This window comes from Gorilla gorilla, chromosome 16 (assembly GCF_029281585.2).
Source record: "Gorilla gorilla gorilla isolate KB3781 chromosome 16, NHGRI_mGorGor1-v2.1_pri, whole genome shotgun sequence".
NCBI classification, from domain to species: Eukaryota; Metazoa; Chordata; class Mammalia; order Primates; family Hominidae; genus Gorilla; species Gorilla gorilla.
In genome coordinates, this window is record NC_073240.2 from 59408719 (window position 1) to 59428793 (window position 20075).

At 35.6% G+C, this 20075-nt stretch overlaps 1 protein-coding gene across 1 annotated transcript in view; it reads right to left on the reverse strand.

Annotated features, from left to right (window-relative positions):
• ADAM10 (ADAM metallopeptidase domain 10) overlaps positions 1-20075 on the reverse strand; it is a 154280-nt gene that overhangs the window by 47588 nt on the left and 86617 nt on the right. The window contains exons 6-7 of the mRNA XM_031002238.3: positions 2665-2814; positions 518-610 (exon numbers count right to left, since the gene is read on the reverse strand). Of these exons, the coding sequence (XP_030858098.2) occupies positions 518-610; positions 2665-2814 (243 nt within the window). The remainder of the gene's footprint in view (positions 1-517; positions 611-2664; positions 2815-20075) is intronic.

Here is a 20075-nt window from a genome sequence, read left to right on the forward strand (position 1 = left end):
AGACTTCTCAAAACTTGATATATGTTACTGTGAGTTGTGAATTTTCAAGAAGATTATAGTACTAAGGGTTTTTCCAACTTCCAATTTTATTTAAACACTGTATTTATCCTTTTTCTCCCCTGGAACACCAAATGGAACATACAGTGAAAAATACTGCACAAAGCAAATTTTAGGAAACTGAGGGATAATTGGAGAAAAGTCAAGCACTATAGCCATAGTTATTGAAGGGTCAGAGCTTTCTTAATAATATGTTAATCAGACAGACTGAATACACACTTTACCTCTACTGTAGACCGGATTAAGACCTTATACATTTAATTCTTAAATCATAAACCCAAGTATCTGTGTGTGTGTGGGTGTGTAAATGCCAGGAGTAAAAAACTGCATCAATAGATACAATTAAATTAAACTACTTAATTCATAAAGATAAAATTAAAAGCAAGCTTTTGTGTGTGTGTGTAAACATGGTCTGGACTGTTTCACTTTTTAAGTGTTTTTAACTATTTAAGTTCCTTACTCTTATGCGTTTCACCATGAAACTGATGTTACGGATTCCGGAGAAGTCTGTGGTCTGGTAAATTGTATCAATCGCTTTAACATGACTGGATATCTATGATTTAAAAAAAAGAACATTTTAGAGGCAATGTTGAAATATGAAAAAGATTATAAATTTCCATTTCCAAAATCAGTAATTATTCATGTCCTGCCACATTCAAATTTTAAAATGTCAACATTATATACTGGACAGAAATATAAAAAAGATTAGTGAGCTGCGCTGAGAAGCGAGATTTTACTTTCTTTTCCAGACTCCTCTGGCCAACAACAAACATGCATACTTCTTTGTGTTTTTTTTTTTTTGGAGACAGAGTCTTGCTCTGTTGCCCATGCTGGAGTGCAGTGTTGCAATCTCGGCTCACTGCAACCTCTGCCTCCCAGATTCAAGTGATTCTCCTGCCTCAGCCTCCCAAATAGCTGGGATTACAGGCGCCTACCACCATGCCCAGCTAATTTTTGTATTTTTAGTAAAGACAGGTTTCACTATGTTGGCCAGGCTCGTCTCGAACTCCTGACCTCAAGTGACCCACCCACCTGGGCCTCCCAAAGTGCTGGCATTACAGGCATGAGCCACCACAACTGGCCTAAACATATACTCTTGTTTCAGTCACATAAAAATTTTGTTTCCTCAATCCAATCCTACAACGTCACACGTCCATTCCTTTTCACATATTTCCTATGCCTAGAGTATCCTTCTCTATTTATCCTTCAGACTCAGCTCAAACATTTTTATAAGAACTTCCCTGACGGCTCAGGACACACAGTCATTCCCTGACTTTAATCCTTCTATTGCTGCACATTCTGTAAACTTTGTTGACCCCTTTCTATATTCTTGGCACTGTTTTAGGCACTGGGGATATAGTGGTGAACAAAATACAGAAGGTCCCTATAAATTTACAGAGGCTTACTTTAGTAGTGGAAGAAAGGAGGGAGATAATACAAATATAATAAACATACATTCAGATTTTGCTAAATTCTACAAGGAGATAAACGATGATAAACCCAAAAGTATCCATTTACCTAGCTGACCCCCAACTAAACTTTCTAGCTTCTAAACCACTCTGTAAACAACCTTCCCAACTTCATTTACAAAAAGTACTCTTGCTACCATTTATGTGAAAACATGTATGTATACTCTCAAAGTTATTTTCAAAGAAACTGTAAAAACATAAACACAAAACATAAAACAAGATGGTCAAGTAAAAGCATTAACAATAATCATTTCAAAGGTAGCCCACGCTGCCAAACACTGCTAATGAAATTCCTAACTGCTCATAGGGCTCATTATAAATTCATGCTATTTTGTCTTGAAATTTATTTGTTCCTTGGTAAATCCTAAAAAATCTCCTACCTTATTACTATTATGTTTTCCTCACTAGCTTCTCTTCCTCAACCTATTCACCATATACAGATAGCTCCAATTTCTTCTCCTTTGGTTTCATTCTTTCCACATTCAATCTCTCAAGGCTACCCTTCCCTCAAGCTCTAGTTTCACATTTTCAAAATCCTAAGGGAAGAACTACCTAGCTTTTATACATGTTTAAAAGTAAGTTCATCCTCACCACCAAAATGATTCATTTATACTAGTCGTACCTCCATCTTCTTCATTTCAAATCCTTTGAGTCAAAAGTTCATTCATCAAATTCTTACTGGGTACCTTCAAGATGAAGGACATTTTGAAGGGCACCCTCAAAATATTTATACTTTAATGAGGGTTGAGAAGACACAAGTACAAATAATAATGTAACTTAGAAAGTGCTACATACAATAAAAATACAGAAAAAAATTAAATACTTCCAGATGGAAGGATTCCTCCAACTTTCCCTCCTTTAAGACCACAAATGAAAATTCAACTCTGTTTCCAAAGCTAAACTTCAGTGTCATCATCTCCTTCCGGAAATCATTGTCTTACCCCTCTCTTTTGACACTAAAATATCCCAACTGGTCTTTCAGTTATCCATGTACTTATCTTATACATTTTATCACATCACAACTGAAAACACATACTTTTTCCCAAAAAGAGAATACACTAACTTAAATTTTTAAAGGAAAGAATAGGTATTATAAAACAATATGGGAACTACTAAAATAGCGCATAATCATAAATACCTGGGCAATCACAGCTTCTCGTGTTCCGTAATATTTAAAGAACAAATGATCAGTCTGAATATAAAGCTGACAAGTATTTTTTTCAGCTGAAGTTGTACGTTTTTTCCTCAGGAGTTCTGGACCATTAGCAGCATGTTCTTCTTGAGGTATCTATACATCAAAAAGTCATTTCTGATCATTAGCATGCTTCAATACTATCATTTTATCTAATTAAGAATACATACTATAAACAATTTCATATTCTGCTTTACATAACACCATAGGTATTTCTGCTGCCATTAAAAGTTCATAAAATCACTTTGTCTCATAATCTTCTCCATATATATTATTTACTGTCTATTCAAGGAACTCCTTCACTTTTAAACATTTTCAAAACATGTATTTTAATATGTATTCATTTAAATCTAAAGCAAGTTGTATAACAGCTTATAATACTTTCATATCTTCTCTACCTCACCTCTAATACCCATCTACCATCCAGTTCTGTCAAATTTATCTCCTAAATACCTAAGGTATCTACCCATTATCTCTGGCTCCACTACTCTAGCCCAAGCTACCATTACTTGTTACCTAGAGTACTGCAGTAAGATCAGTTTAATCAACCAATAGCCACTAATGGCCTTACATCTCTTCTCCATACTGCAATGTTTTCAAAACGCAAATTTGAATATGTCATCCACCTCAATAATGTATTTCAATGACTTCCTATTGCTCTAAAAGATTAAGCCCAATATTCTTTACGTGCTCCCCTAAATATCAACATTACACAGCCTCTACTTAACTATCCAGCTTTTCTCATTCCACATTACTTCACAAAGAGACCCTACGTTAGCCAACTCTAGCTGTCTGTGGTACAGCTATATAAGCTTTCTTTCCAATCCTCCACACACAGTCTATCTCCTGCCAGTCTTTGCACATGCTGACACTACCTCTTCTGATCTTGTTAATGGCTTCCTTCTTTCCTTAGACTTCGAGAAGGTCAATTCATCCATTATACCACTCCATAGAATCATATACCAATGTCTCTTACATAGTGCAACCTTACATTTATTTGTGGGATTATTTAATTTCTGTCCACATCCCACTTCACCCACTAGAATGTAAGTTCTGGAAAGAAGAAATTATTTCTGTTTGATCCTCACTGTAATGCTATCACCTAACACAGGCTTGGCAGCAAAGAGTAGACACTAAGTATTTCTTTTTTTTTCTTTTTTTTTTTTTTTGAGACAGAGTCTCACTCTGTCGCCCAGGATGGAGTGCAGTGGCAAGATCTTGGCTCCCAGCAAGCTCCGCCTCCCGGGTTCACTCCATTCTCCTGCCTCAGCCTCCGGCGTAGCTGGGACTACCGGCGCCTGCCACCACACCTGGCTAATTTTGTTTTTGAATTTTTAGTAGAGACGGGTTTTCACCATGTTAGCCAAGATGGTCTCGATCTCCTGACCTCGTGATCCGCCCGCCTCGGCCTCCCAAAGTGCTACGATTACAGAGCCACCACGCCCGCCAAGTATTTCTTTTGAGAGTCTCACTCTGTTACCCAGGCTGGAGTGCAGTGGCATGATCACAGCTCAATGCAGCCTTAAACTCCTGGGCTCAAACAATCCTCCCGCCTAAGCTTCCCAAGTAGCTGGGGGACTACAAGCATGTATCACCATGCCTGGCTAATTTTTTAATTTTTTTGTAGAGACGGAGGTCTTCCTATGTTGCCCAGGCTGGTCATGAGCTCCTGGTCTCAAGTAATCCTCCTGTCTCAGCTTCCCGAAGTACTGGGATTACAGGCAGGAGCCACTGTGCCTGGCCTCAATTAAGTATTTCTTCAAAGAATTACCACTGCTATTGAATCCAGTCAAACATTTGTAAACACCTAAAAGGATCATCTTAAGTATTTTTGATGGCACAGTAATATAGAACCCAAATTGAATTTTAAGTCACAATTTCTTCTTCCTTGACATTTCCTTCTCCCTTAATAATTCCATGTGAACATACACAAAATGAAAAATTTGTATTATATGCCAAACACACAAAAAAAGGGTAACTATGTGAAATGATGGAAATGTTTATTTGTTCACTATAGTAACCATTTTGACTATCTATATGTGTCCCATAACATCATGTAATATACCTGATATATACACAATAAAACTTATTTTTAAAACAATTTGTATTATAGATGGGTACCAATACTACTGAAATAGTGTAACATTTGGGGGAACTGTCCCCAAAGCCTACCTTGAATACTGTTCTACTCAGGATTTTGATTTAGATGGTCTCCAGGTCTCAGCTTACACAGTTTGTAAATGACTCAAACACTGAGAAGTATTTCAAATCCACGTTATTTGTGAAATGCAGTTTATATTTACAATCATGTTATTCCACACAAAAAGGAATTTATCTTAGCTAATGGTGAAGTTTTGTATGTGAAAGATTTTCTACTCCAGACCAAAGAAAAAAAAAACTGGATGCTTTAATGTGAAAATTCTATTTAAAGAAAGGTTTTAAATAAGAAATCAGTCTGAAATATGAAAAAGCGTTCCAAGCAGAAAAAATAACATAAAGGTGTTCAAGTTTATTAATCAAGTAGTTCAGCTCTCCCATATCTTCACTGGGTTTTATTTTTTGTACAACTGTTCTCTTATTTTTCATATGATTTTTCTATTATTCCTTCCGGTTTTGTCAACTTTTGCCTTACATACTCTGAAGTTATAATATTATGGACATACAAATTAAAGGCTGCTATAACATAATGGAGAACTAAACTTTTTATCATTATGACATATCTATTTTAGTAATGCTTTTTTTTGCCTTAAAATCTACTTTGGCTGATAATAGACATATTTTTGTTAGAGTCATCAAATTTTACATCTTGTGCTGTTTTACTTTCCATCTTTCTGCATCCTTATATTTTAGGAGCAGTTTTTGTAAAACAGTTTGTGGGGTTTTGTTGCTGTTAAATCCAATCTGATAATCTTTATCTTTTAATCGGTGCATTTAATCCATTTACCTTTAATATAATTACAGATATTTTGGGGTTTAAATCTCCAATTTTATTATCTTCTATTTGTCCTGCCTGTTCAATATTCTTCTTTATCTTCTTTCTTGCCTTGTTTTGAATTTCGAATTTTTATTCTATCCATTCCCCCATTAGCTTGTTAGTTATATATTTTACTAATACTTGACTTACCAAAATCAAATATAAATTATAACATTTACTTGTTCCTAGAAAAGAACCTCAGAACACTTAAATTACATTTTTCTCACTCCAATTTTAACTCCCTCTATATCCACATACACAACATACAAATATATACCACCCTACAAGTCTTTACTATTAGTGCTTTGTAGTATACAGTCAATACTCACTTAAAATTATCTAATGTGTTCTTTATTCAATACTTCATCTACAAATTAGCATTTGAGCCCGCAATCTTTTCACCAGGAAAAAAACTACTTTCAGTGTGTCAGATGGTTATATATTCCATTTGAAATGTGTTAATTTTACTTTGATCTATTTTTCTGAGTAGAGCATCCTAGAGGATGGCAGTTTCTCTGTTTCAGCATATCCTACTGTCTTTTTAACTGCTTCCAATGAGAAATGAGCTGCCATGTTTACTATTGCTTCTTTAAGAGTGATTAAACTTTTTCTCACCAGCTGCTTTTAACATTATATCTTTGGCTTTCAGACTTCTCAAATAACGTGCTATGGTATTGTTTTCAGTGTAAAGCATTTATCCTGCCCTAATTACAGGGCTTAATGAATTTGTTGTTTGATATCTGTTACACTGGAAAAATTCTCAGCCATTACCTGTCTTTGACTCTCCATTTTCCTCCTTCTAGGACATCAATTACATAATACATATATCAGACCTTCTGAAGGTATCATCTATTTCTCTTATGCTCTTTTCTGTATTTTCCATCCTTTTCTTAGCAGTTTGCTCTATTTTCTTATACTATCCAAATCTAAACCCATCAAATTCCTAATTTTTGTTGTTAACATTTGTCAATTCTAAATTTCCCATCAAGTTCTTTTGTTAATTTTCAATTTTCTGCTAAAATTTTAAATTTAGTCTTTATGACTTGAATATATTAAAGTCTGTGTCAGATAATTTTCTTATCCAGGTACCATTTCCTTTGTCGGTTGACTCTCTTGTTCTTCCATCATGTTGTTTTATTTGTTCATATACTGGTTACATTGAACTGAGTGCCAGGCTATGTATATGGATAACCACAGATTTGATGTGAAGTTGTGATTGACACCTTTCTCAAAAGATTTACTTTCACTTCTGGTAAGCAGAGTTAGGCTTGGTGCACTAGTAATCCTGGATCACCTTAATCCAGTCAGGGACTGAGATGTGGTGTGAAACTTTAATCCCTGTGAGGAGAGACTGAACATTTTATAATTTATACCCTTATTCTTAGGGAGTAGTCCTTCAAGGTCCCAACCAAAAGCTCTTCTGGGCAGATCCTAAACAATATTTTCATCCTCAGCCTCATGTGTCTGCACAGTTCTACTCTCCCTCTCAGTCTCTCAGCCACCTCCTCAGAAACTCAAAGACACACCTGGAGAAAAGGTAGAACCAAATACCAGTATCACCATTCTAGGTGTATACTTTTTTCTGAAATCTTGGCCGCATACTACTTCACAGTCATGTTATCTTTCCAATGCCTTCAAACAAATACACACAAATATACAAAACACGTATATGGAAATATACATACACATATATTTTTAAAATATTTTTCTTTTCAGGCCAGGTTGCTTTATATTAGTTGTACTAATCAGTTGTTCTCTACTTCTTAAAAACAATTCTTTATTAATTTTATACATTGTGAATGCATAAAATTTTATACAAAGTTTATAACTTGTCTTCACTTTAAGGTATCTTTTATTTTTAATATTCATATAGTGAAATATATTCATCTTTTTTATACTGAAAAGACTTACATATTCAAAACATTTCTCCAGATCAAAATCCAAAATATTTTATAATATCTTTTGTGAAGTGTCTTTTCAAATGTTTTGCCCATTATCTATCAAATTTTTTTATTTTTTGTTTTTAAATTTTGTGAGTACATAGGTATATATATTTATGGGGTACATAAGATATATAATACTTTGATAGGAATGCAATGTGTAAATCACATCATGTTAAATGGGGCGTCCATCCCCTCAAGCATTTATCCTTTTTGTTACAAAAAATACAATTACACTCTTTTAGTTATTTTAAAATGTACAATTTAATTATTATTGACTATAGTTGCCCTGCTGTGCTTTCAAATACTAGGTCTTATTCATTCTTTCTAACATGTTTTTGTGCCCATTAACCAACCCCACTTCCCCCACCACTGCTCTAATACTCATTGCACCCTCTGGTAACCATCCTTCTACTGTCTATCTCCATTAGTTAAATTGTTTTAATTTTTAGCTCCTACAAATAAGTGAGAATATGTGAAGTTTGTCTTTCTGTGCCTAGCTTATTGCACTTAACATAATGACCTCCAGTTCCATCCATGTTGTCGCAAATTACAGAATCTAATTCTGTTTTATGGCTAAATAGTATTCCATTGTGTATATGTACCACATTTTCTTTATCCATTCATCTATTAAGAGACACTTAGGCTGCTTCCAAATCTTGGCTATTGTGAACAGTGCAGCAACAAACATGGGAGTGCAGCTATCTCTATGATGTATCTCTTCGGGTATATGTGCAGCAGTGGGATTGCTGGATTATGGTAGTTCTATTTGTAGTTTTTTGAGGAACCTCCAAACTATTCTCCATAGTAATTGTACTAATTTGCATTCCCACCAACAGTGTGTGGCGGTTTCCTTTTCCCCACATCCTCACCAGCGTTTGTTATTGCCTGTCTTTTGGATAAAGGCCATTTTTACTGGGGTGAGACGGTATCTCACTGTAATTTTTCTTTGCATTTCTCCGAGGATCAATGATGTTGAGCACCTTTTCATATGCCTGTTTGCCATTTGTATGTCTTCTTTTAGGAAATGTCTATTCAGATCTTTTGCCCATTTTTTAATCAGATTAGATTTTTTTCTATAGAGTTATTTCAGCTCCTTATATATTCTGGTTATTAATCCCTTGTCAGACAAGTAGTGTGCAAATATTTTCTCCCATTCTATGGGTTGTCTCTCCACTTTGTTAACTGTATCCTTTGCTGAGCCGCAGCTTTTAACTTGATGTGATCCCATTTGTCCATTTTTGCTTTGGTTGCCTGTGCTTATGGGGTTTTACTCAAGAAATTTTTGTCCACATGAAAGTGGGGAGTTTATTCAATGTTTTCTTGCAGCAGTCTCACAGTGGAGCACTTAAATTTAAGCCTTAATTCATTTTGATTTGATTTTTGTATACGATGAGAAATAGAGGTCTAGTTTCATTCCTCTGCATACGGATATCCAGTTTTCCCAGCACCATTTATTGAAGAAATTGTCTTTACCCCAATTGTATGTTTTTGGCACCATTGTAAAAAATGCACTGTAGGTGTATCAATTTGTTTCTGAGGTCTCTATTCTGTTCCATGGGTCTACGTGTCTGTTTTCATGCCAGTACCATGTTGTTTGGTTACTATAGCACTACAGTATAATCTGAAGTCAGGTAATATGATTCCTCCAATTTTGTTCTTTTTCCTCAGGATAGCATTGGTTATTCTGAGTTTCTTCCGGTTCCATAAAACATTTCAAATGGCTTTTTCTATTTCTGTGAAGAATGACAATGGCATTTTGGTAGCAATTGCATTGCCTTTTGTAATATGGACATTTTAACAACACTGATTCTTCTGATATACAAACATAGAATATCTTTCCATTTTTTTCTGTCTTCTTCGATTTCTTTCACAGTGTTTTATACTTTTCATTGTAGAGATCTTTTACTTCTTTGGTTAATTCCTAGGTATGTAATTTTATTTGTGGCTACTGCAAATGGGATTGCTTTTCTTTTTCAGACTGTTTGTTGTTGGAAACAACAGTAGAAATGCTACTGATTGTTGTATGTTGATTTTGTATCCTGCAACTTTACTGTATTTGTTTATCAGTTCTAATAGCTTTTTGGTGGAGTCTATGGGTTTTTCCAAATATAAGATTATATCATCTGCAAACAAGGATATTTTGACTTCTTTGTTTCCAATTTGGGTGCACTTTATTTCTCTCACTTCTCTGATTGCTCTAGCTAGGACCTCCAGTACTATGTTGAGTAACAGTGCTGAAAGAAGGCATCCTTCCTGTGTTCCCAATCTTAGAAAAAAGGCTTTCAGTTTTTGCCCATTCAGTATGATATTAGCTATGGATTCACTGTACATCACTTTTATTATGTTGAGATACGTACCTTCTATATGCAATTTTTTGAGCATTTTTATCAGGAAGGGATGTTGAATTTTATCAACTGCTTTTTCAGCATCAATTGAAATGATCGTATAACTTTTGTCCTTCATTCCATTATGATGTATCACACTGACTGATTTGCATATGTTGAACCATTCTTGCATCCCTGGGATAAATACCACTTAGTCATGATGAATGATCTTTTTAATAAATTGCTAAATTCAGTTTGCTAGTATTTTGTTGATAATTTTTCTACCAATATTCATGAGACATAATGGCCTGTCATTTTCTTTTTTGCTGCCTTTATCTGGTTTTGGTATCAGAGTAATACTGGCCTCCTAGAATGAGTTTGAAGTTTTCCCTCCTCCTCTATTTTTTGGAATAGTTTCAGTACAATTGGTATTAGTTATATTTTAAATATTTGGTAGAATTCAACAGTGAAGCCACTGGGTCCCAGACTTTTCTTTACTGGAAGACTTTTTATTACAGCTTCAATTTCATTACTTGTTATTGGTCTGTTCAGGTTTTGAACATCATGGTTCAATCTTGGTAGGTTGTATGTGTCTAAGAATGTATCCATTTTCTCTACATTTTGCAATTTATTGGCATATAGTTGCTCAAAGTACCCACTAATGATCCTTTGAATTTCATCTATACCACTTGTGATGTCTCCTTTTTCATCTCTGATTTTATTTATTTAGGTCTTTTTTTTTTCTTAGTCTGGCTAAAGGTTTGTCAATTTTGTTTACGATTTCAAAAAACAACTTTTTGTTTCTTTGATCTTTTATGCTGTCTTCACTTCTATTTCATTTACTTCTGCTCTTATCTTTATTATTATTTCTTTTCTTCTACTAATTTCGGGTTTGGTTTGCTCTTGCAAAATGCATCGTTAGTGCATTTATTTGAAGTTTTCTTTCTGGATGCAGGCATTTATAGCTATATAAACTTTCCTCTTAGTACTGCTTTTACTGTATCCTACGGGTTTTGGTATGTTGTGTTTTCTTTGTTTTTGAGACAGCGTCTCCCTCTGTTGCCCAGGCTGCAGTAAAGTGGCACAATCTTTCTCACCACAACCTCCTCCTCCTGGGTTCAAGCAATCCTCCTGCCTCAGCCTCCCAAGGACCTGGGACTACAGGCATGCACCACCACACCTGGCTAATTTTTAAACTGTTTGTAAAGAAAAGGTCTTACTATAGACCCCAGGCTGGTCTCAAACTCCTGGGCTCAAATGATCATTCCACATCAGCTTCCTAAAGTGCTGGAATTACAGACATGAGCCACCACTCCTAGCCAGTAAGTTGTGTTTCCATTATCATTTGTTTCAAGAAATTTTCCAACTTTCTTTTTAATTTTTTCACTCACCTATCGGTCATTCGGGAGCATATTGTTTACTTTCCACGTGATTGTATAGTTTCAAAGACTCCTTTTGTTATTGATTTCTAGTTTTATTCAAGCGTAGTCAGAGAAGATACCTGATCAATTTTTTGAATGTTTGAAGACTTGTTTTATAACCAAACATATGGTCTATTCTTGAGAATGATCCAGGTGCTGAGGAGAAAAAAATGTGTATTCTGCAGCCATTGGATGAAATGGTCTATAAATACCTGTTAGGTCCATTTGTTCTATACTGCAGATTAAGTCTGATGTTTCTTTGTTGATTTTCTGTCTGGAAGGTCTATCCATTGCTGAAAGTGGGGTACTGAAGTCTCCAGCTATCACTGTATTGAAGTCTATCTCTCTCTCTTTAGCTCTAATAATATTTGCTTTATATATCTGGGTGTTCCAGTGTTGGGTGCATATACGTATTAGGCCATTTTTGCGTTGTTATAAAGAAATAACTGAGACTGAGTAATTTATCAAGAAAAGAGTTTTAATTGGATCATGGTTCTGCAGACTTTACAGGAAGCATGGTGCTGGCATCCGCTTGGCTTCTAGAGAGGTCTCAGGAAGCTTATAAGCATGGGCAGAAGGTGAAGGGGGAGCAGGCACATGACATGCTGGAAGCAGGAGCAAGCAAGAGTGTCTGTCGGGGGAGATGCCACACACTTCTAAACCACCAAATCTCATAAGAACTCACTATCACAAAAACAGCACCAAGCCATGGGGGATCTGCCCCCATGATCCAAACAACTCCCACCAGGTCCCACCTCCAGCACTGAGGATTACAATTCAACAGAAGGTTTGGGCTGAGACAAATATCCAAACTATATTAATATATATTTATAGTTGTTAAATCCTCTTGCTGAACTGATCCCTTTGTATACAGTGCAGTGGCCCAATCTCAGCTCACTGCAACCTCCACCTCCTGGGTTCAAGTGATTCTCCTGCCTCAGCCTCCTGAGTAGCTGGGATTACAGATGCCCACCACCACACCCAGCTAATTTTTGTATTTTTAATAGAGACAGGATTTCGCCATGTTGGCCAGGCTGGTCTTAAACTCCTGGCCTCAGGTGATCCACCCACCTCAGCCTCCCAAACTGCTGAGATTACAGGCGTGAGCTGCCAGGCCCGGCCCCCTTTATAATTATATAGTGACTATCTTTGTCTCTTACAGTTTTTGTCCTGAAATCTATTTTGACTGATACAAGTATAGCTACTCCTGCTCTTCTGGTTTACACTGGGATGGAATATCTTTTTCCACCATTTTATTTTCAGTCTATGTGTATCTTTACAGGTAAAATGTGTTTCTTGTATGCAACAGATCATTGGATCTTCGGGGTTTTTTAATCCATTTAGCTACTCTATGTCTTTTGATTAGAGACTTTGGTCCACTGACATTCAGTGTTATTACTGATAAGTAAGGACTTACTCCTGCCACTTTGTTTTTTGTTTTCTGGTTGTTTTGCGGCCTTCTCTTCCTTCTTTCCTTCCTGACTTCCCTCCAGTGAAACTGATTTTCTCCGGTGGTATGATTTAATTTCTTGCTTTTTATTTTTTGTGTATCTATCATATGTTTTTTGATTTGAAGTTACCATGAGGCTTGCAAATACTATCTTACAATCCTTATTTTAAACTGATGACAACAGTGATTGCATAAATAAGGAAGCAAAAAGAAGACTAATAAAAACTTTAACTTTGTCCCCCTGCTTTTTAACTTTGTTTCTATTCATGCCTTATTGTAGTGTCTATATCCTGAAGAGTTATTTTTTATCAGTTCATCATTTAGTCTTTCTACTCAAGATATGAGTAATTTATATACCATAATCACAGATACACAATATTCTGTGTACTTATTATTACCAATGAGTTTTGTACCATCATATAATTTCTTATTGCTCATTCACATCCTTTTCTTTCTGACTGAAGAACTCTATTTAGCACTTCTTGTAGGACAAGTCTGGTGTTGATGAAATCCATCTGTTTTTGTTTCTCTGGGAAAGTCTTTATTTCTCCTTCGTGTTTGAAGGCTATTTCCCTGAATATACTGCTATAGGATAAAAAATTTTTTCCTTCAGCACTTTAAACATGTCATGCCACTCTCTCCTGGCCTGTAAAATTCCTATTGAAAAGTCTTCTGCCAAATTTATCAGAGCTCCATTGTAGGTTATTTGTTTCTTTTTTCTTGCTGCTTTTAGGATCTTTTCTTTATGGCCTTTGCTGGTTTGATTATTAAATGCCTTGAGTTAGTCTTCATTGGGTTAAATATGCTTGGTGCTTCATAACCTTCTTACACTTGAATGTTGATATCTTTTTCTAGGTTTGAGAAGTTCTCTGATATTATCCCTTTGAATAAACTTTTTACCCCTCTTTCTCTACCTCCTCTTTAAGAACATAATTCTTATGTTTGCCCTTTTGAGGCTATTTCCTAGATATTATAGGTGTTCTTCATTCTTTTAGAGTATTCCTTTTCTTTTTTGTCTCCTCTGACTTTACATTTTCAAATAGCCTGTCTTCAAGCTCACTAATTCTTCTGTTTTATCAATTCTGTTACTAAGAGACTCTGATGCACTCTTCAGTATGTCAAGTGCATTTTTCACCTCTAGAATTTCTGCTTGACTCTTTTTAATTATTTCAATTTGTTTTTTAAATTTATCTGATAGTATTCTGAATTTCTTCTCTGTGTTATCATGAATTTCTTTGAGTTTCCTCAAAACAGCTATTTTTAATTCTCTGTCTGAAAGGTCGCCTATCTCTGGATCCATTCTCCAGGATTTGTCCCCAGTGCCTTATTTAGTTTCTTTGGTGAAGTCATGTTTTCCTGGATGGTCTGGACGCTTGTGGATGTTGGTTCATGTCTGGGCATTGAAGAGTTATGTATTTACTGTAGTCCTCACAGTCTGGGCTTATTTGTGCCTATCCTTCTTGGAAAGGCTTTCCAGGTGCACTGTCCATTTTTTAATTGGGGTTTGTGCTTTTTTTTTTTCTTAACTGAGTTATAACAGTTCTTTACTATTCTGGAAAAAAGCCTTTTATCAGAGATATTGTGGACATTTTCTCAGTCTGTGGCTTGTTTTTCTATTTTTCTTAACTATGTTTTTTGAGGCAAGGTTTTTCAATTTGATGAAGTCAGTTTATACATGTTTTTCATAGGGAATTTTTGTGCCTTGAGAAATTGTTATCACAAGTCACAAAAATTTCTCCTATGTTTTTTCCTAGTTTTAGTTTTAGCTTTGGCATATAGGTCTATTTTCCATTTTGAGTTAATTTTTGTATAAGGTGTGAAGTATAGGTGAATCTCAATTTTTTTTTCATATGGATATCCAATTGTTCCAGTACCATTTGTTGAAAAGACTGTTCTTTCCTCTTTTAAATTACCTTGGGACTTTTGCAAAAATCAACTGACCATGTGGACTCTCTATGTTGCTACATTTACCTACATGTTTACCCTTAGGTCAAGATGACACTACCTTGATTACTGTAACTTTATACTAAGTCTTAAAAACCAAATACTATTAAATCTTCCATCCTTGTTCTTTTTTGAAAATTGTTTTGTCTATTCTAGATCTTTTACCTTTCAGTATAACTTTCAGAATCAGTTTGTCAATTACTAGATAAATGTCCACTGGAAGTCTTGATACTGACTGCACTGAATCTGCAGAACAATTTGGGGAGAACTGACATATTAACATTGAGGATTCCAACCACAAAGTTTATTTCTCAATTTATTTAATCTTTAATTTTTCTTGGCAACGTTTTCTAGTTTTTCATGTACACATCTTGTACCTATTTTGTTAAATTTATTCTATATATTTTATATTTTGATGCTATTTTAATTTTTTTCATTTTCTAAATATTCATTGCCAGTATATAGAATACGACTGATTATACCAACTTTTAGCCTATGTCCTTGATAAGTCTGCTTATTGATTCTAGTAACTTTTTCTAGGTATACTCTTGTATTACCTTTAACTACTTCCTTTATAATCGGTATGCCTTTCATTTATTTTTCTTGACTTATTATGGTGGCTAGGACTTTGTGTATAATGCTGAGTAGAAGTTTTTATTCCTTGGCTGGGCGCAGTGGGCTCACACCTGTAATCTCGGCACTTTGGGAAGCCGAAGCAGGCAGATCATGAGTTCAAAAGTTCAAGACCAGCCTGACCAACATGGTGAAACCCCATCTTTACTAAAAATACAAAAATTAGGTGGGCGTGGTGGTGCGCACCTGTAATCCCAGCTACTCAGGAAGCTGAGGCAGGAGAATCACTTGAACCCAGGAGGTGGAGGTTGCAGTGGGCCGAGATCACACCACTGCACTCCAGCCTGGGCGACAGAGCGAGACTCCGTCTCAAAAAAGAAAAAAAAAAGCTTTTATTCCTGGTCTCAAAGGAAAAGGACTTAGTCTCTCACTTTTAAGCATGGTATCAGCTGTAGGTTTTTTATAAAAAGCTCTTACTAGCCTAAGAAAGCTTCCTTCTATTTTTAGTTTGCCATGTGTTGAGTGCTGAAATTTGGCAATGCTTTTTTACTAGTCTACTTAGATAATCAGAGGGGTTTCATCCTTTATTATGTTTATGTGGTGGATTACACAAATTTTCTAATGTTAATCAATTTTGCATTTCTGGTATAAACTTCATTTGAGCATAATGTGTTTTTTTATATATATTGCTGGATTTCACTTGCTAATATTTTAAGAAATTTTACTTTTACATTTCTAAGGAATATTGGCCTGTAGCTTAGTTTTCTTGTAATGTCTCTGGTATGACTATCAAAGTAACACTGCCCTCATAAAATGTGTTACGAAGTTTTCTCTTTCTTTTTTTGAGACAGAGTCTCGCTCTGTCGCCCAGGCTGGAGTGCAGTGGTGCAATCTCGGCTCACTGCAAGCTCCGCTTCCTGGATTCATGCCATTCTCCCGCCTCAGCCTCCCCAGTAGCTGGGACTACAGGCGCCCGCCACCACACCCAGCTAATTTTGGTTTTGGATTTTTAGTAGAGACAGGGTTTCACTGTGTTAGGAAGGTCTCAATCTCCTGATCTCATGATCCGCCTGCCTCAGCCTCCCAAAGTGCTGGGATTACAGGTGTGAGCCAACACACCTGGCCGTTTTCTCTTTATTTTCTTAAGGACTTTAAGATTGTCTTTAAGGATAAACTCTGAGAATATGGATCCATAAATTAATTCATAGCATAATTAACTAAACCCAATTTCTGTTCCATCATTTTATGACCCAAATCCAAAACAATTAGCTATTTTCTTTTCTTTTTTTTCTTTTTATTTTTTTTTAAATAGGGTCTCACTCTGCAGCCTGGGCTGGAGTACACTGGTGCAATCAATCATGGCTCACTGCAGTCTCAACCTTCTACATTCACGTAATCCTCCTACTTCAGCATCCTGACAAGCTGGGCCTACAAGAGTGAACCATCTCACCCAGCTCTTTAAATGTTAAAACTGTGTCTTTTCATTTAAATTGCATTTCTTTTACACTCATTTGGTCTTTTTTTTTTTAATCACTCTAACCATCTCAATTTCTTAATTAACGTGCTTAGTCCATTTATATTTTTTTAATTAAAAAAAATTGAGACACGGTTTCGCTGTGTTGGCCAGGTTGGTCTTGAACTCTTGGCCTCAAGCAATCTTCACATCTCAGCAGTCCATTTATATTTAATGCAGTCATCAATATGGTTAGATTTAAACTTACCACCTTGCTATTTATTTTCTATTTGTCCCATCGGTTTTTTGTTCCTTTTTCTCTTCTTCCTAACTTCTCTTAACTGTTTTTAAATACATTTGATTTATTTTATTAACCTGTTAAATTATTTCCTCTTCTTTTTTCAATGGTTGCTCCAAGGGCAGAGGAAATTCCTGCAAACTTTTTCTGAAAAGGCCTAATAGTAAACATTTAGACTTTTGAACAACATGCAGTTGTTCTCTATCACAACTCTTCAATTCTGCCACTATAATGTAAAAGCAGCCACAGACAACCTATCAATGAATAGGTGTGGCTGTGTTCTAATAAAACTTTACTTACAAAAGCAAACATCTGGCCCACAGGCCGTAGTTTGCTGACCCCAGCTCTACGGTTTACAATATCCATCTTTATCATGGCACAGTTTACCTGTCAAAATTACATCACTTCACAAATTGTTTAAGAAACATACTTCTATTCTTCTTTCTCTTGTCGTTTGCACTACTGTCATAAATTTTGATTCTCTGTATATTACAAAATCCATTATACCTTATTATTTTGACTTAGGTAATAATCTCTTGAAGATTTTTTTAAATGAGAAAAAAATTGCTTAATATTTATCTATATAGTTACTATTTTATGTTCTTCACTCTTCTGTGTGTATCTGAGTTTCCATCTGGTATCTTTTTCTGCCTGAAGAACTTCCTTTAATGTTTCTTACAGTGTAGGTCACCTAGACACAAATTCTCTCAATTTTTATTTAAAAAGATCTTTAATTTGCCTTGCTTTTGAAAATTATTTTCACTGAATATAGAATCCTAGTTTGGCAGGTTTTCTGTCAACACTTTGAAGATGTTATTCTATGTCTTCCAGTTTGTACTGTGTAATGAGAAGTCACCAGTTATACTTATCTTTGTTCCCCTGTATGTAAATGTATCTCCTTCTCTCTGCCTGCTTTTATGGTTTTTTATGATTTTCAGGTGTTTCCAATAATTTAATTGTAATATACCCTGGTATGGTTTTCTTTGTGTTTATCCTGCACGTGTTTCATTGAGTTTCTTGGACCATGAATTGAAATTTTTCCTAGTATCTGAAAAATTCGGAGGCATTAATTTTTAAATATTTTTTTCTGCATCTCTTCCCGCTGGACGTCAATTATTTTCCCTCTGTGCTTAGATATGGATACTGTCTATTTTATTTTCCTTTACTCAAGTATATTCATACTGAGTTCTGCAGTAATTAATTTTCTTTTAAGCCTATCCACTAAATTTTTTACCTCAGATAATATATTTTTCACCCTAGAAGTTCCATTTGGTTCTTTATTAGAATTTCCATTCTCTCCTTTTTGTGTTCATGTCTTTAATTCTTTGAACATACTAATAATAGTTGTTTTAAAGTCCTTGCCTGTTAACGTCTGTAATTAACAGACGTTGTGTTTCTATTTAGGTGGCTTTTCTCCTTATTATGAATCACATTTTTCAGTTTCTTGTCATCTAGTAATGTTCTTTGAATGTTGAAAACACTGAATGTTATACTGTTGAGTATCTGGACTTAGTGTCCTCCTTTAACAAATATTATTGAGCTTTTCTCTGACAGACAGCTAATTTATTTGAGAAGCAGTTTGACATTTTTGAGGTTTGTTTTTCTGCTTAGGAAGGGCAGGTCTGAAGTAGCTTCTACTCTAGGGCTAGGTTAGCCCTGCTACTACCATGGCTTGGGATATCTAATAAGTGTAATTTTTTTAGAGACAGGGTCTCGCGCTGCTGCCCAGGCTGGGGTGCCATGGCACAATCACGGATCACAGCAGCCTCAACCACCTGGGCTCAAGAAATCCTCTCGTCTCAGCCTCCAGAGTAGCTGAGACTACAGGTGCTCATCACCACACCCAGCTAATTAAAAATAATAATTATTATTATTATTACGGAGATGAGATCTGGCTAGTTTGCCCAGGCTGATCTCGCACTCCTGGCCTCAAGTGGTCCTACTGCCTCAGCCTTCTGAAGTGCTGGGATTCACAGGCATGAACCACCACACCTGGCCCAAGTATTGTTTTTGACAGTTGTTCATTTCACAGAGTCCAGGTAGTTTTTCTTTGTCTCATGGTTTTCTCAAAGAATTTCATCCCATGTAGGCAGGCACAGCTTAGTATTCAGCTAAGACTCAAGGAAGGTAACACCTGTGCAGATATCTGGAGCTTTTTCTCAACACAGCTCTCTCCTCTCAGGTATTGTGCCCGTAAGTCCAGACACCTCAGTCTTCCTGAACTCTTACTTCTAACTCTTCAACTCAGCAACACTGCTGTGTTTTTATCCTTCCTGAGATCTCCTTCTGTGTGTCATATCTGAAATTTCAACTCCAGCCAAGAAGTCAGGGAAATCACAGAGATTTTTATTTCCTCACTCAGATCTCAATCCTGCAATGCTTGTTTTCTAATGTTTGAAAATAATTGTTTGAAATATTTTGTTTGGTTTTCTAGTTGTTTATTGTAGAAAGCCTAGTTAGATATCAGTTACTCTATCACAGCTTGAAAGGGAAATCTACAAGTTTCAAAGTTTTCATTTTAGACATTTAAAACTTCAATCCATCTAGACTTTTTTGTTGTAAATATGGACTTCATTTACAGCCTGGACTTTATTGTTGTAGGATGGTGATCCAACTTCATCTTTTTTCAAATAGATAAACATTTTTTTCTGGATTCATTTATTCAATGGTCCTCACTTTTCCTTACTAATATGAGATTGCATCTCTACCACATAACAAAGTTTCATATATGCATGGATCTTTTTCTAAGCACTCATTTTTATTCCACTAGTTAATTTGTCCATCCTTGTGCTATCACACTCTCAATTATTATAGCAAGTCTTAATACCTCCTAGGGTAAATCCCTCTTTCCCTCTTTCCTGTTCATCATCTTTAAATGGGCCCTACTTCTTCTTAGTCCTTACTTTTCCATATAACATTTTTGACCCATTGAGTGTTGTGAATAAGCCTGTTGTAATGTGTATTGGACTACCATTGA